The sequence below is a fragment of the Hibiscus syriacus genome, unplaced genomic scaffold, assembly GCF_006381635.1.
Source record: "Hibiscus syriacus cultivar Baekdansim isolate YM2019G1 unplaced genomic scaffold, ASM638163v2 tig00113722_pilon, whole genome shotgun sequence".
In the NCBI taxonomy this organism is placed as follows: domain Eukaryota; kingdom Viridiplantae; phylum Streptophyta; class Magnoliopsida; order Malvales; family Malvaceae; genus Hibiscus; species Hibiscus syriacus.
Window position 1 is genome coordinate 1,560,208 of NW_024063469.1, and position 17,497 is coordinate 1,577,704.

General features: G+C 33.0%; 3 protein-coding genes and 1 long non-coding RNA gene across 5 annotated transcripts; 2 read left to right on the top strand and 2 right to left on the bottom strand.

The window, feature by feature from the left end:
- The first annotated feature begins 7,121 nt into the window (after positions 1 to 7,121).
- Positions 7,122 to 11,246, top strand: LOC120187176 (heat shock factor protein HSF8-like). Its single transcript, XM_039190959.1, has 2 exons — positions 7,122 to 7,633; positions 9,854 to 11,246. The coding sequence occupies exons 1-2, from the start codon at positions 7,325 to 7,327 to the stop codon at positions 11,060 to 11,062; spliced, it is 1,518 nt and encodes a 505-aa protein (XP_039046890.1). The 5' UTR covers positions 7,122 to 7,324; the 3' UTR covers positions 11,063 to 11,246.
- A 204-nt stretch (positions 11,247 to 11,450) lies between these two features.
- Positions 11,451 to 11,898, top strand: LOC120187133 (mitogen-activated protein kinase kinase 10-like). The gene is made up of 2 exons (XM_039190918.1): positions 11,451 to 11,678; positions 11,767 to 11,898. The coding sequence occupies exons 1-2, from the start codon at positions 11,451 to 11,453 to the stop codon at positions 11,896 to 11,898; spliced, it is 360 nt and encodes a 119-aa protein (XP_039046849.1).
- A 317-nt stretch (positions 11,899 to 12,215) lies between these two features.
- Positions 12,216 to 13,691, bottom strand: LOC120187030. The gene is made up of 3 exons (XR_005522250.1): positions 13,502 to 13,691; positions 12,959 to 13,068; positions 12,216 to 12,545 (listed from the first exon to the last, which is right to left on the bottom strand). It is a non-coding gene; the product is annotated as an uncharacterized LOC120187030 (long non-coding RNA).
- Positions 13,692 to 14,531: 840 nt separating this feature from the next.
- Positions 14,532 to 17,497, bottom strand: LOC120187003 (syntaxin-22-like). Of its 2 annotated transcripts, none has more exons than XM_039190801.1 (7): positions 17,213 to 17,497; positions 16,719 to 16,812; positions 16,367 to 16,506; positions 16,026 to 16,100; positions 15,344 to 15,501; positions 15,142 to 15,242; positions 14,532 to 14,904 (listed from the first exon to the last, which is right to left on the bottom strand). In XM_039190801.1, exons 1-7 carry the CDS (start codon positions 17,398 to 17,400, stop codon positions 14,839 to 14,841), a joined length of 822 nt encoding a protein of 273 aa, XP_039046732.1. In that variant the 5' UTR covers positions 17,401 to 17,497; the 3' UTR covers positions 14,532 to 14,838. The 2 variants fall into 2 exon arrangements, with proteins under 2 accessions (XP_039046732.1, XP_039046733.1); XM_039190802.1 differs by lacking the exon at positions 14,532 to 14,904 and adding an exon at positions 15,002 to 15,070.

Consider the following 17,497-nt stretch of genomic DNA (forward strand, 5'->3'; position numbering starts at 1 on the left):
AAAAACCCTACACCAAAAACGAAGGATGCTACTAAGTATCGGATACTCTTATTCCTAATGGTGTTGTAGTCAAGGCCACATCAACGTCAACAAGCTAAAAGCGAAATAGTTTTACAAAGATCAAAGTCATTGCAAAGTGCATCCATTCAAGCATAATCCAACCCACTCAAAAGCCTGAAAGAACCAACTTAGGGGAGTTTTGTTCTTCCTTTCACATGAAACTTTTTATTTTTGTTTTAAGCATGCATTAAGGACAATACATCCCTTAGAGTTGGGGGTGTATTGTCTAGTTTGTGTCTTGTGTTATGTTTCTTTTTGTGATTAGGAATGTATGTTGTTTAGTATTAATTGCATGATTTTAGCATTTTGTTTCAGCGTATAGGAAGTGCATTTGTGATACCGTAGGATTAATACTAGAAAATAAATTAGAGTTATTTTCTTTTAGGAAATTTTGATGATGTTCAATGATGAAAAATCATATAATGTGAAATGCTAGGGGAATGCTATAGAGACTTAGAAGAATTATAGTTCATATAAACTTTTTAACACTTTAGGTGTATGATCTCAAATACTTAGAAATGTTAGAAATTGTTGAACTTTAAATCTGATATCTTTATTAGATGTTTTAATGAATTTTGTTAGAAAAAATAGGAACAAGTTGGAAAAACTGGTAATAGCTCCAACATAGTTTTAGGGAATAAGTTGAAAAAGATAGTAATAGCTCCAAAATATATCTAAACAGATTGTTGCAGCATTGAAAATGATTAATTGAGTGGCAAGAATTTTTTCTAACTTAGCTAAGTATTGACTGTATACACTTAGCATGCACACTATTACACTATTTGAATTCTAAATTTGCTAAGTTGAAATTGCATTCCTTAAATTTAAGATTATATATGATGTATGCACTGCTGTAGCAGTTCTTTGATGGATGAAAAAATGAAATTAAAGGGAAAAAAATTATTGGTTTCCTAATATGTTGTTTTGTGGCATTGTTTTTAGTAATCATGCATATTGTTGCTTGAGGACAAGCAAACACTTAGGTTTGGCGGTGTGATAACTCTCCAAAATAGTTATTATTTAAGATTTTTTACCTAGGTTGAGCTTAAAATTTAGCATCATTAGGATCATTTATTTTTATATAGTTCATCATTTGAATCATGAGAGTGATTTGGTGGAAGTTGACTTGATTTTATTTTTTTATGCTAAAAATTAGTACGCTGATATTGTAGCATTGCTTGAAGTTACAGGAGATATTGTGTTGCAATGTTGTGTCGGATTACCGAACAAAGCCTGCAACAATTGGTGACTCACTAGGTGATTTGAATAACCTTCTAGAATGAACAATTGTAAGTGAACAACTGTTAATTAATCTAGAACCACATGAAACATGGAGAAGAAACATTGGTTGATGGTCAATTCCCTTAACCTATAAATTGGAGAGCACCTTATACCATTGGATATCAATTCAATTACCTCCAAATTTTCTCTCCACCATATTCGATCTATAGTTTTTCGTCGGGGGTGCAACAGAAGTAGTAGAGTAGTCGTGTAGTAGTAGTGATTTATATGGGTTGAATCTTGTTCAGTGTTATTTGCTTGAGAGAGGAGGAATACACTTTGATAAGTTTGGATGATTATTGTTATGTTTTTATTTGGTACCGAACATAAGGTGTTCGGTGAATTGCTTGACTAATAGTTTTTGTTTCAGTTATATATTTATGAGCTGAATTTTGGATTTTTTTAGAGATAAATGCATCTTTATGTGTGTTAATTTTTATTGTTTTTAGAGATAAGAATGATTGAGATTGCATGCTACTTTAGTTCCAGCATCAGTATTTATGAGAGTAAATTAATTCATATAGAGATGTATGATGCCTATTGTTATGTTTTGTTAACTGTTTAATCTATGGTTTTGATGAGAATTAACTCCATTGGATTAAGTGTTTAATTCTTGAGAAATAATTAACGTGTTAACTGTTGCATAACTCATAACTATATTGTCACAACATAACCATAAGGTAAAGAACCAAGTAATCACAACATTCTTAGGTCCATCGGTCTAATTGTTTTGTTGTTTGTTGTAGCATTCCTCTACTTCCTTTATTCTTATTTCTTTATTTTGCTAGCTGTTTATTATTTTACCACTTCAACTGCATATTTTTCTAACATTTGCCACACAACTCTTGTGCAACAAATTGCTCTATGTGGGATTCAACACTCATAACTTTTTGAGCTATCACTTTATTACGTGAATGATAGTGTATCACTTTTATCACTTTATCATTTTGTTGTAGCATTATCTTAACATCAATAGTATTTTTAAAATATTTATTGAAGTAAAATTATTAATAAAAATGTAATATTGAATAACACTAAATAATTAGTAACACTAATTCATTTCATAATTATAATCATAAAGGTTATATAAAATAAAAAAATAACCTTCATATTTACATATATATTTTTAGCCTAACATTATAATTATACTTTTACTTTTTAAAATTGTTTTATGGTATATATTAGTTTACAATCAACAAATATTTATAAATTAAAAATTTTAAATTAATGAAAAGTTTAATAAATTAGGACCACAGTGGGACATGTGGAGGCCATGGACCTATTGTCCCCCAAAACCTAAAAAGTTTAATTTTAGACTCTTAAAATTTTCAAAAAAATAATTTGCCCCCACAAAATTTTTAGAAAGTCGTATTAAGTTTTTAGTTTTTTTAATGTTCTATATTAAAACTTTCTAATATTTTTTTAAAATTCCATTCAGCCTCTTAAATTTTAAAAACAAAAATTAGTTAGATTCCAATTTTTTTTAAAGAAATGTAAATTAAGCTCTTCAAAAATTTTGAAAATTTTGATTTAAATCTGTAATCTTTTTAAATTTTAAGTTGATCCTCCTAAACTCTATCACCAAGTTATGCCTCTATATACATTAATATATAATTAAGTTACATTAGCATATTAATAATGGTAATAAGTGATACATAAGTATTAATAATTAATAAATTATGATGAGAAGACTATAGTTATAACTTATAATTTCATCATTAAAATGTCCAATTTTCTATGAACTATTAATAAATATTTATACATTTACAAATACCACTATTATTGTAACAGGGATACAAAATTAAAATTATATAAATTTACAAATAACTCGCAAATAATAGATCATTAACTATATATTGTCTTTCAATTCATTAACTATATACCTTTCAATTCATAACTCGTAAAATTATATCAATTTTACAAATAACTCGCAAATAGTAGATATAATGGCGGAGTTATATGCTTTTCAAGGTGGACATATGTCTATCTTGGAATTTAAAATTAATTTATTAAATATTTATTTTTTATATATGTGTCCACTCTAAAATTTATTTGTATATATTGTCTATCCTAATTTTTTATGTGTCCACCCTAGATTTATTTATGCCTAAAAGATAACTAAAAATGACTAGTATAAACATTATTTTTGTTTTGGTTTAAAAATCCATTCATCAAGCCCGAATCAAAATAAAATCAAAAATATATCTAGTTAAAACTCAAATCAAATATGCAATTCAAATCAAATATACAATCTTGATCCAATACCCTTAACCCCAATAACAACCGAAAAATGACAAAACCATTACCTATTCTCATATTTCAATAGGGTTAATCTAGAAAAAAACTCTAATAATATGATAAGACTATAATCTTCAAAAAAAAATATAACACAACTTAAAAATCAGCAAAAAAAAGTCTATAGACCTACAAAAAAAAATAAAGAAGAACTAACATAAGAAACTAAAATAAATAAAGCAAATTTAAAGGAAAGGTCAAACTTCATTGAGATTTTTCAGTGATGACAAACATCTCCAACATTGTTCCTCATTCGACTAAGGAAGCAGGAGAAGAAACTCAAGATAAGATAGAGGGATTGCATCAAGATATATTGTCAAGTCATATTGCATATCTAACGAATACGAAAACAAAAGCTTTATCGGTGTGCGATTGCAAGCAAAGATAGAGAAGAATTAATATTATCAAATTGAAAGTAATTTGTACAAGTTAATTACTTTTTTATTTATTTTTTTTAAAATAAAAAAATATTTTTTAATTATTAAAAAATGTCAATGTTGAAAAGCCTCTATATAAATATATAATTATCATTTATGAGATATATTTTGAAAATATTCTAAAATAATATGTATCTAAAAATATTCGTAAATAAAGTAAATATTTGTAATATTTAATATCGCATCTAGAATTATCAATAAAAAATCTTAAACATTTATAAGGTCATTAGCCGAAATGTTGACACGTATAACAATCCAATGAACAATATATCTATAAATATGAGATGAAATTTATCATTATTACTAGAATAGTGAAGAGTGTTAAAGTAAGAGAACTTATACGTAGAAAAGAAAAAAAAATAATAGGGTAAGTGTGTTATATTACAATTTTATTATGTATTAATAAAAGTGTTGCATTCTCTTGTAATTATACGTTTTCCGACTAAACCTTAATTTATTTTAAGTTATTAGTTCATTTGTGTTAATTTTAATATATGATCAGTTCTATCCAGTGGCGGATCCACTAAGGACCTAGGCTGAACATGTACACACCCTGGAATTTAATTTTTCTCTTGATAATTATATATTTTAATAGTTTTGTCCACCTTGAAATTTTAATTGTGCCCACCATGTATCAAAATTTTATGTAATTAATATATATGTGTGTCCACCCTAAAAAATATTTCTAGATTCGCCACTGAAATATATAATTATTACGAGATGTAGCTCGAGAATATTCTAAAATAATATAAAACTGAAAATATTTGTTAAATAATCTAAATATTTTTAATATTTGATATCACATCTAGAATTATCTATAAAAGATTCTCAACATTTATAAGATGAATAGAAAAAATGTTGACATGTATCAACAATCCAAAAAACACTAAAATCTATAAATATGAAATGGGATTTGTAATTGTTACTAGAGTAGTGAAGAGTGTAAAAAGTATGGTAGAGTAAGAGAACTTATAGGTACATAAGAAAAAAAATAATGATGTAAGTGTGTTATATTGTAATTGTATTATGTACTAATAAAGGTGTTACATTCTCTTGTAATTATAAGTTTCCCGATTAAACCTTAATTTGTTTCAAGTTATTAGTTCATTTGTGTTAATTTTAATATATGATCAGTTCTACCTAGTGACAGATCTATTAAAGATCTAGGGTGAGCATGTGCACACATTGAAATTCGAATTTTATTCGGATAATTATATATTTTAATAGTTTTGTCCACCTTGTATCAAAATTTTATGTGATTAATACATATTGTGTCCACCTTGAAAAATATTTCTGAATCTGCCACCGAATACATCATTAACTCTTATGCTTGATGTCTTTGTTGCCTTTATTTCCTTTGTTTCTCCATTATTCTCGTGCAATGGTTATAGGGTTATAAATTATCCGAGCTTGAACAAATAAGATTATGTTTGTATTCGTGTTTGTTTGTTTATTTTTAAAGGTTTTCATGTTTGGTTCGTGTCAGTTTATTTATTTTCAAAAGTGTTTGTGTTTGTTTGTTTAGCACTCATGAACATGTTCGTTTAATGTTCTATGTTTGTTTATATGTTAGCGAACATGTTCACTTAATATTCATTTATATGTTCATTTATTTTTCATTTATATGGTCGCGAACATGTTAACTTGCAAGCTAATGGTAAAATTACGACACTAGTGCTTAAACTCCTAGAACTTCATACTTTATACTATGAATTCCATCGTGTGTTTAGTTTAGTCATACATTCACCAATATTTAAAATGAAAAAAAAATAAACAAGCTTGTTCATGAACATAAATGAACGAGTTAATAAACAAACTTATAAATGAGTTTATTCGTGAACATAAACGAAATAAACACTTTTATTCGTGTTCTTTTATTTATTAAATGAATATAAAAATTTTGTTCATACTCCTTTATTTAATTTAATAAAAAAATATAAAAGAATATTACACGAATGATTCATGAACAATTATCAAACACTATGTTCACTTACACTTCTAAATAATTATAACCATCATTGAATTATGTAACAAACTCTATTAAGTTTTTTAATGAGAATTTTTTAAAACTAATAATAGTAACTAATTTTATAAATAAAATAAATAATTTAATAAAATTACAATACAAAAATACAATAATAGATTAATCGTACTAATTAACACAAACTAATCACTAAATAATGAAAAAAAATTATACTAAAAGAAATAATCAAACAACTTAAAGTAGATACAAACAAATATTGTTATCTACGATGGAGTATAAAAATTATCAAAGAACACAAACAATCACTAAATATAAACATATACTATTATCGTTAGTGAAGGATAAAAATAATTAACAATAATATGTCAACGAGTGTTGGTATAAATGGTTAAATTCAGGAATTTGAGTTGGTAGGGTCAAGTTTGAATCCCACCACCGTCACTCTTGATGGACAATCTATAAAGTCCTATGTAAATCATAATTGGGTCTTAGGTATGTCCTGGCTCTGGATTGGGGGAATCACCCTTGATCTAAACTTTTATACAAAAAAATTAATAATAATATTAAAATAAATATAACAATGACATCATGTTAATAAATTAATTTTTTTCACAATTTAAATTCATCTAAAATGATTGTGAGTATCTATCAATATAAAAAATCAATTCGGAGATTCAAAATAAAGGTATATCAATACGAACAAATAAAACTTTTATATTTTTTATATTAAAAATTGATTAAATAAAATAAAATAATAAGTAAAATATACAAAATAAAAACAATAAAAAGACAAAAATTGGAAGAAAAAAATAATGATCAATAATTAATTTTCAAATAAAAAACCATGATTTTTCATAGGTGCGATGTTTGAATTTTTCATATGAGATTTAAATATTGTGTTTATAATTAGTATATTTTCGTTTGAGTTGCAAACAATTGGATTATTTTTTGGTACATATTTTATGACAAAAAAAGGACGAAATTGAAAGAAAACTAAAGTTTGGGAGGGGACCGTTAAATACATTGATTTGGTCGTGAGCTGAGCTCCCACCGAAAAAGCCAAATCCCTCGTTGCCTTCTTCTTTCCTTGAAACGCCGCTTTACCACTTCTCTCTTATGTTCTCAAATCCTCTTTTGCCTTTTTCATAATCCGCAAATATCTAATGGCGCTAATTAACCCTCACTCAAAACCCTAGAGCATATCTTTCTCCTTCGTTTTTGCTTTCATTTCATATCTGATTATTATTTATTTAATTCGTGAAGTGGAATGGATGGAGTGAGTAGCAGTAGCAACGTCCAAAACGATGCATCGACGAGCAGCGGAGCAAGCCAAACGGCAACACAATCTCAACCAACGCCTCAGCCGGTTGCGGTGCAGAGTGCGAACGCGCCACCGCCTTTCCTGAGCAAGACTTACGATATGGTGGATGATACTGCCACCGATGCCGTTGTTTCTTGGAGCCCAACCAATAATAGCTTCGTTGTTTGGAACCCGCCGGAGTTCGCTAGGGATCTTTTGCCCAAGTATTTTAAGCACAACAACTTCTCGAGCTTTGTCAGGCAACTAAACACTTATGTACGCAAATTTTTGTTTGTTTGCTATTTCCCTTACCTTTGCTTTCTTGTTTTAGCTTTTAAGAACTTACGTTTGGTGGTAAACTACAATTGCTGCTGTCTGTTTTAGTTTGACTTGTGAAATATGTGATTTCCTTGTTGATGATAAGGCGTGATTGCGGATTTGAAATTGTGCTCAACCGAGTTAATGCATTGAAAATGGTTGGCTCCATTAAAGTCATTGCCGAGAAGGTTTAGGAAAACAACGATCATAGAGGATAGGTTTTATAAATCTTTTATATCAAATTAAATTTAGGTTTATAGGATTGCGTAGTAGCGGGCGGCATATTACTGTTCTAAATTGGGCTCTAGGTGAGGCATTCGACCAGCTAGGATTTTGAAGTAATCGGTTAAAGTATCACAAAAGTCAGTAGTTTAGTTGTAAGGTGTTTATGAAGAATTAAGGAACGCATATGGTAAGCTATATTATTATTTTAGTTGCTTCGGTTTCTGAAAACAGGATTAGGATCCTGTCTGAACTAACTATGATGCTTGAACTGGGGATTTGATGGTTTTGTCATTCTCTCCCATGTCATGAAGTTTTGTGCTTTGCGGGTTTTAATTGTGCTTCTTCCTGAATTTTCTCAGCAACTAATTGGAGCAAAAAGGGGGAAATGGGAATAGAATTCAGATCCATGTTGTTCATGATGTGGTTACAAGGTTGTCAAAGGATAGTTACTTCTAGTGCTTCTTGTTTGTTGATACTAGTTTAAATGATTCTTAACTAAATGAAATGTAGTATTAGGTGTAGAGAGACTGGTGCATAGAATGTGTCACGTAGATAAACTAACTGGTTCAGAGCTGGAAAATCCAACATAAAATTGGTCATGACCATCAATGTTGGTTGAGAAACATACTAACTGCACAGACATATTATGGAAGTATTCAGACTTTCCAGTTATACGCATTTGAGATTGACAGATTTTAGGAAATCTGATTTTTGGGCTTTTTCTCAGGGATTAGGCTTTGAGTACTGTGGATTTAAGTATCAAAATGTAGAGGTATAATTTCTGTCTTTCAGACTGAAATGGGATCTAGTTTGTCTGATATGATGGTTAATAAATGAACAAAAATAATGAATATGTTGCAGGTATGAGCAACCAAATGGTATGAGTTCTGTATTTTAGATTTGAGAGGAAGATTTTAATAAGCATTGGTATTTTACGTTGTTCTTGTTGGATAAATTGTTCAATATGGCAATCTTCAGTGTAGTTCAGTAGGGATGGACTCATGCTGCTATTCTAATCCAGTATTCACTTGAATGGGGCCAGCATTTAGTACTTGCAAAAAGACATCTATTGTATTGTGAGAAAATGACAATTTAGTATTCTAAGATCTTAGTTAAATTTTCTTTTATTGCTCCTTCTGCCATGTCTTTAAAAGTTGAAGAGCTAGGCAATGAGTGACATTTTTGCTATTACTACATATGCAATTCTGAAACTGTATTCGTATTTTTTATTCACTTTGCATGCATATTCACATGAATTTTATGTACATGTGCATCATAGATACTCTGCACAAACATGATCGTAGTTGTTTGACGTGATGTCAATTCTATCAAAATGTTCATGATTTCATGTCAAATCTTTGTAGTATCGTTTGGATTTGAATTTTGATTGTAGTTTATGTCGGCTCCTTGACATATTCCTTCAGAGTGGGATGTTTATTAATTTGGCATAATCTTAGTACCATTGGCATTGCATTATGCTTAATGCATGATCCTTCACATATTTCCTTTTGACTCTGATATATATCACTTTTGGCATCTTCAATTGAGCATTGCATTTAATCACTTGGATTCAGTATGGTTGAAATTAGTTGACTCCTGTTGCCACTTTCTACTTGAGCTTCGTTTTATTTGTTTCTATTGGGATATACTCTAGCTGAGTCAAATTTCTGAGCTCTTAGGAGGTTCCATGATAAGCTCTGTCCTTGAGGTAGTGTACATTTTCCCCAATCTGGGTTCCATTTACCAGAAAAGTTCAAAGAATAGAGCCTGAGCTTATTTATTTAAACTAATTCCTAAAATATCAAGCCGCTGCTGGAACAAATGGATGTTTGTACCCGAACTCCACCATTCCCTTGGGAGTTGGGACAAATATATGTAAATTATTTTATTGCCAGTGACAATTCTGCTGATTTTTCTGTTTTATCCATATATTTTGTGCCTGTGTTTTAACAGGGTTTCCGGAAGGTTGATCCAGATCGTTGGGAATTTGCAAATGAGGGATTTTTAAGAGGGCAGAAACACCTGCTTCGCAACATAATCCGGCGAAAGCCTGCCCATGGTCATCAACAGACACAGCAATCACAAGGACAGAGTTCATCTGTGACTGCCTGTGTTGAGGTTGGTAAATTTGGGCTCGAGGAAGAGGTAGAGAGGCTTAAGAGAGACAAGAATGTGCTTATGCAGGAGCTTGTTAGGCTAAGGCAGCAGCAACAGGCTACTGATAACCAGATGCAGAACATGGTTCAACGTCTTCAGGGAATGGAGCAGCGACAGCAGCAGATGATGTCATTTTTGGCAAAGGCTATGCAGAGCCCTGGTTTTTTTGCTCAATTTGTGCAGCAGCAAAATGAGAGCAATAGGCGCATAACTGAAGCCAATAAGAAAAGGAGGCTAAAGCAGGATGTTATGACTGATAATGAGCATTCCACTGCATCTGATGGGCAGATTGTTAAATATCAACCTTTGATGAATGAGGCAAAAGCAATGTTCATGCAGATCATGAAAGGGGGTGCTTCTTCCAGACTAGATTCCCTTAACAACGATGAAAATATCCTGATAGGTGACGGTTCATCATCGTCTAGTGGATTGGATTCAACCCTTGTATCAGGGGTGACCCTTCAAGATGTGCCACCAACTTCAGGTATCTCTGGGCCTTGCCCCTCAGCTGCCATATCTGAAATACAATCTTCTCCAAATACAACATCCTCTGAAAAGATAACAATTCCAGATGTGAGCGCGCTGATTGGTGTAGAAAAGCCACCATCCATGTCTGCTACTCAGACAGATATAATTATGCCCGAGCTTAGTCAAATACCGGAAATGGTCTCAGAAAGCATTGTTGATATTCCTGCGGAAAAATATGCAAGGTCTGAAACTGGGAACGGTGGATTGGATGATCCCACTACGTTTGTTGGAAATGGTCTAGTACCCATAGAACTTGATGACATTGTTTCCGATCCCGACATAGATGCCTTGCTAGATGGCTCCACATTTTGGGATGACCTTCTTTTGTATAGTCCAGCGCCAGAGGATATTGAATCAACCTCAATCGTAAATGAAGCGCAAGGGCAACTGATGGACGATGGATGGGACAAATCTCAGCATTTGGATAAACTTACAGAACAGATGGGTCTTCTTAGATCAGATAACAAGAAGGTCTAATCTTGTGTTATATTTCATTTATTTCAACTTAAAACCCAAAAGTTATGTAATACTTTTAGTTTGGAACTGGAAAACGATGAATCCCTTCATTGCCTGTGTTGTTCTCTCACATGTACATTATTCTCTGTTTCTGTTGTTCCTCATAACTGGAAATTCCCTTTCACTTCACCTCTTGTCGGTCCAAGGAACTTGTCAAATTTGGTAATTGGTGGGTCATTATATGAACAAATAAAAAATGTTAAATTTAAAGATTAAAAGTTTCTGTTTTTTTTTTTAATTTTATTTCTCAAACCAAAAAGGAAGCCTTCTCTTTCCTCGCATTTCGCAATTGAAGTCTTAATTTTAGAAGCACATTCTTTTAGTTAACAAATAGCTTCATAATTTTAGAATGCAGATTGTTCATGGCGATATTAAACCGTCGAATCTGTTGATAAACGAGAAAGGAGACGTGAAGATTGCAGATTTCGGAGTGAGCAAAATTGTTGTTGGCACACGTAGTGCCTGTGGCTTGCGCATGGGTACATGTGCTTACAGGAGTCCAGAAAGGGTCGACCCAGAGAAGTGGAATGGGGGCAAAGCAGATGGTTCTGCCGGTGACGTTTGGTCGCTAGGTGTGGTGCTCATGTTTCGTTGGCCATTATCCGTTGGTCATTCTCAGAGAAACGCCTGATTGGGCTGCACTTATGTGTGCCATAAGCTTACAGGAGAGGCTGCAGATACCGAAGACAGCTTCGCCGGAATTTAGAAGCTTTGTGAGGTGTTTGGAGAAAGATTGGAGACAGATAGGAACGGTGAATGAGCTTCTTGCTCACCCTTTTGCGAATAGGAGCTTTTGAAGGATTCATGGACTTTGCCTTTGAACCATTGAATTCTTCATCAATTTTGCTAGGAAAAAAAATTATTTTCAGTACTTTTGATTTTTCTCCCTCATAATTAGACCTTTCTGGGTTTTCAAACATTTGGAGTTTGCAGCTAAACTGGTTGTTGGATAAGTGCAGCGAACTTAAAGCTTAATTCAGATATTTGGAGTTTTCAAAGAACTTGGTCGCATTGTAACTGCAGATTTCCAGCCTACAAACACGACCTTTATTCAGAGCCGCTGAGAACTCAAACATTAACGCAACACCAAGGTTTATGCAGGTTGATCATTAGCTACTGTAACTTCGAAACAGACTGTAAACACGAATCGAATTCCACACTACAACGGATTGACAGGTTTGATCATTTAAGGAGTATTCAAAAGTCAAAATGTAAAGGCAAAACTGTCTTTGCTTATTAACTACAGCCAAAAGTGATGTAATTCTTCAAATGGGTGGCTTGAATTTGAATACATAATGCGGTTCAGCAATGTATAGATATATAGAGTTGTTTCCTAGAGCCAATATTTTAGCTATGAAGTCCAATCTCAAGATATCTGAAAATCATTTTGGTGGAGCCATGCTACGATTCGTTGTAAACTCTGTCTGCTTCTGCAGAAATCCACCTGCGGAATCCATAACATCGAATCAATAAACACATTTCCGTAAACATACAAGAAACAATTGCAGTCCATTTGCAGCTAGAAAGGCTATACAGAGAAATAACTAGCTTTTCATGACATTTTAGTTGCATTTCACTTCCTTTTACCGAAAACCGAATCTGATTTAGAACAGAAGAAGTAAAGAAACCAGAGAGAAAAAGGAAAGTGCATGGAAATCAGAGGACAAATAGAAGAATGACAGAGAGAACCAAGGGGGAAACCCAATATGCAAAGGTCTTGAAAGGAAAATACTGTAGGTTGTTAGAGAATGATGGAAAATGAATCAAACGATCCGAATTTAAGCCATGCATCAAATATACAGGATGTAAAAAAAAGTGTGAGAATGCAATTGTTGTCGGATGAATCGAAGAACTAACCTGGTCTTGATATGAGGTGGATGCGGGAACGAGGGCCTTCGAACTTCCAGTTATCTTCATCCAATGATTTAACCTCTTCATTGAGAGCAGCCATCAAATCGATTTTAGAACTGCAATGTACAAGCAATAAGAGTTTAGTCTATGCCCTCTGCTCAGGTTTAAGGGGGGAAATATATATAACACAATTAATCCTCCAAAACAATCTCAAGAAGTTTACAAACAGAAACCAAATCAATCAATCAAAAATTAAATTTTATCATCCATAAATTCCATTTCTTTGATGTCAAAATCCACCCAAAGTCTCATACAAGAAGACTATAAAATCACCCAATACTAAAGGCATCAACAAGTATTCCAAAAACCCACAATGAATAATGAATACATGTAGCAAAAGCACTAAACTTTCACAAGAATTCCACAAATATAATTAAAACCTAAATGCTCATGCAAGAGTAAAACCATCCTAATGGCTAAAAACACGAACTTTACAGTATTAAATGATGCATAGTACAACTCCAAAGGGGAAGAAAGAAGGAAACAAACCAAGCGTGGCCTCATCCTTGCGGTCTTGGATCGATATAAGATCCGATGGGAAATGGAAATCATCCAAAGCAGCATTAGTGCCACCACTTGCTCCTCCTCCTCCAACGATTGCTGTTGTTGATATCGATGAATTCGCTGGTGATGAACTATTCATTTTCCTTTTTCTTTTTAGAGGGGAAAAGAAATGATATTTTTTGGTTGAACAAGAAAACAAAAAAAAAGACCCAACTTCTATCAGATACTTGATTTACAGTTCAGTTCTCAAACGACTGTTTTATTGACTATGGAGCATCTGGGCCTTATTTAAGCCCAAAGCTCTGTTCTTTGATTTAGATCTTCGTTTCATTTTGTTCTTCGTCTTCCAAAAATCGATTCGAATTCAAATTCATATGCATCTTCTTTCTACGTAGTGAAATCTCTGCATGTTTTGATAAACTCTGGGCTGGATCGTATTGATGATTGGAATCACAATTCTTCTTGATAATGGTACTCTGCTTTGATATTTTATATACTCTCATGTTTGTCTACGTAAAACATTTAATTTGAAGTAGAAAATGTCCAACCTTGGAGTTTTCATGTAATCTCTCACCCATTTTGTTTCTTCCATTCAGTTTGAGCTTCCCTTGGAGTATTAAATGTTTGGGCTTCAAAATCTTAAAAAAAATAGGCGCCAGGGTAAACCGGCATTTGATTTTGCTATCATAGAAAACATACTGTTTTCTGCTAAAACCAGGCTTGTTTCATCTTCTGTTTTTGAGGTTGATTAGCACGTTCTACGTGTTACAGGATTTAGAAATATGCCCAACTTAGAATTGCCTTCATTTCCGTCCGATCGATCTGTCGGGTTAGTTAAAGAAAATCACCTTTTTATACGATCTCGTTCAATTACTTCGTAACCGATGCAACTATCATTGAGGCAAAATGCACTCGAATGCAACTATCATTGAGGCAAAATGCACTCGAATGCAACTATCATCAAGGCAAAATGCACTCGAATAGGGGCACTGACGGTCGAAAGAAGGTATCCAGTGAAAGAAAATCAAATATATTGAAAAACAAAGAATTACAAGAAATTTTAAGAAAACAAAAGGGGGCACACAAAAAGCTGCAACACATAACACAAATGCTAAAAGAAAATATACAAGAAGCTAAAAAAGATATGGTATAATGAACGACCAAACAACCACATGTTATATACTAATTCTAGAATAGAACTCCTGTCAGACATCATATGCTTCGCAAAACAACGTAATCAAATGCATCACCAAAAATATAACCCTCTTGTTCTTCAAAGATCTCTCTAGATTGTCCTATAATCAAATTCGATGAGCTTCGTATCAAGCTGCTAGTACTATGACCACGATCAGAATCACAATTGCAAATATCACCAGGAGCAAACAGGTCTGCCCAAAGAGAGTAATGAAATTAATTCCTTGGGATGGAAGGTATCTTTCACCAGTGAAAACAACTATTTATTTAAGACTGCTTTTAAATAGGCAGGTAATTGGTGTGTACTCAATCAGGATTCATGGAATCATCGAAGGAAGCCCCAAGCCGTGTTCCGCTATCCTAATCAAAAGGGACTACGAGTATAGTTTACCATAAAACTAAAAGAGAAGAATCGAAGCATTATAGATTACCAGAGAAGAATTTGATCTCTGAGTCTTTGCAGCCTTCACAAGTTGTGATTTAGCCTGTACAGTGGCAGCCAGTGAATTTTCAACATGGGTACCGATGTCATCTGCAGCATTGATTAACTTTCAGTACTTTTCAATATGACCCAGGATATCAGAACAATCATATACTAAAATGAACAAAATACAAAAGATGATTTTTTTTTACCAATCATAGTTCCTTGCTCGTGAACTAGCACAGCTAGATCTTTGAAGATCTCATTCACCTCACCAATTTGCTGCTGAATTTCTTGAATTCCTTGTTCTCTTTCTTCGATGATAGCCTCATTAAATGCAATCCCATTATCCAACAGCAGGACCTCCTGTCTGCAAAGAAAAAAACACATGCCAAAGGCTGTAGTTTGATAACCGAATCCATAAAAATCAACAATAAGATAAAACAACACATAAATAGTATAAACAAATAGCATTCATGATCAGGCATAGTTTTGCTCTGAAAATTCTAGGAACAAAATTTTGAATATATAAATCGTATAGTGCATGGGAAAGAATATATGATCAATCATATTTCCAGAAGTATTTATTATTTAGAATAAAAAATTGTATGACACAAGGTATCACTCGGGATCTCTTTCATTTATGATACTCCAATCTAATACTAAACACGGATATAAAAACAGGCAAGCGTGCATGTAGACACATAATACAAGGGAAAAAAACTGGCATATGGATTCAAACAAGTCCAGGATCTATTTAAAAAACAGGTACAAGCTTCCTAAAAAACATGAACTACAGGGAGGAATAGTGAGCAAGAAAATTCAAAATCCATGTATGAATTCCAGAAGTATTCACCATATGAAAGGGATAAGAATTTGTAAAGCAGAAGTTACCTTCTTGATTCTACAAGAAGAGCTCGCTGTTCGGCACTTTGATCCGATCCCACATCTATCTCACCAGCTGTGTAGCTGCATAAAACAGGAAAATGCCTCTAGTGAGAATAACTGTGATATGCAGAAGTCTATGGCATTTTGAAGTATAATACAATAACTATCAAACGGTTTACATTTACAACCTAAATGACAGAAAATTCAGTAATCAAAATGGATGTTTTATGAAAGATTTTCAGAATCATCTTGCTATGGACTCAATTTCTGTGTATGCCATGAACACAAAAGCATTGAAATCACTCTCCTAACATCTATGTAAATGTAAGCCCTCAGTTAATAGATACCTTGAAGGAAGAACTGTTTGGGGAACAAAAGGAGTGTATGCTGTTTCTCTTTCAGCTGCAAGCCGTTGAGCCTTCTGAAACTCTTTCAAAACTACTTGAAAGTCTTTTGCAAGTTTAGCATCAGTTACCTTCTTGCTTGCCTACAATTATAAGGATATCAAGTACTACTGGAGGGGGGAAAAGGGAGGCGCAACAGGAGAGGTTGAGCGATTTTATACATAAATTCAATAACCCATGTATAAATTACCATGAGTTTGAAACATAGAACAAGAGGGAAATTGCGAATAATAAACAGTATAGTCATCTCTCTTCTGAGTTGACTTTCAAAATCAAAACCAGAAAACAAACTTACACTAACTTCAGCACGATGATCTGTTTCACTAGCTTGTTTAAGTTTAGCCGAAGTGTCCTTCACTAATTGCCCAATATGTAGCCTCGTTTTATGCCTGCCGATAGATATTTGTCAGGTAAATTCCCCCCCCGGGGGGAATCTAATTACCAATATAGTCAAAATCGCTAAAGCAATGCGAATGATAGCAACTCGTCCAAAGAAAGCATATAACCCGACATTAAACATTGAAACATATATACACTTGTTCAAAGAATTTTTGACATTTGTCCCTACGAAAATGATAATTCGCTGAGCTTTCTCAAGAACAAAGTCAAATTGAACTTGACTAAGGCCATTATTTGTTATCCAAAACAAACAAACAAAGATCAACTAGAAAATTAAACAAATAATGTTATGTACTATGATTCAAAATCACAACAGGATCGTATTTCTATGAATATCCCGTGCTCAGTTAAAATTGCGATCCAAAGAACTAAAACTGGGCAAAGACTCACAGCTTTTCTCGGAGCTCAGGCGTGTCCTTAGGAGTGCCGATGGTATTGACGAGTCGCTGGAAGGTAGAAACGGCGGTGTTGATCTGGAAAATGCCGGAAGTCACTGCTTGGGTGGCATCTTGCTTGCCGTGGTTCAGATTTTGCCGCGACGACAATGGCCGTCCAGCTTCCAGATCTTGAAAGCTCATGACCGCTACTTCTCTATAAGTTTTTCGATATAACCCCCAACCTTTTCTTCTCGAGAAAATAAATTTTCTGGAGGAAGTTATTGGGAAAACGACAATA

Bases quoted from the DNA above. Each gene is read 5' to 3' on its own strand.
- LOC120187176 (XM_039190959.1), top strand. From the start codon at position 7,325: ATGGATGGAGTGAGTAGCAGTAGCAACGTCCAAAACGATGCATCGACG. The intron at 7,634-9,853 runs GTACGCAAATTT...GTGTTTTAACAG, and splicing joins TCAGGCAACTAAACACTTAT to GGTTTCCGGAAGGTTGATCC.
- LOC120187133 (XM_039190918.1), top strand. From the start codon at position 11,451: ATGCAGATTGTTCATGGCGATATTAAACCGTCGAATCTGTTGATAAAC. The intron at 11,679-11,766 runs GTGCTCATGTTT...ATAAGCTTACAG, and splicing joins ACGTTTGGTCGCTAGGTGTG to GAGAGGCTGCAGATACCGAA.
- LOC120187003 (XM_039190801.1), bottom strand. From the start codon at position 17,400: ATGAGCTTTCAAGATCTGGAAGCTGGACGGCCATTGTCGTCGCGGCAA. The intron at 16,507-16,718 runs GTAAGTTTGTTT...TTATAATTGTAG, and splicing joins ATCATCGTGCTGAAGTTAGT to GCAAGCAAGAAGGTAACTGA. The intron at 15,243-15,343 runs GTAAAAAAAAAT...TCAATGCTGCAG, and splicing joins CGAGCAAGGAACTATGATTG to ATGACATCGGTACCCATGTT.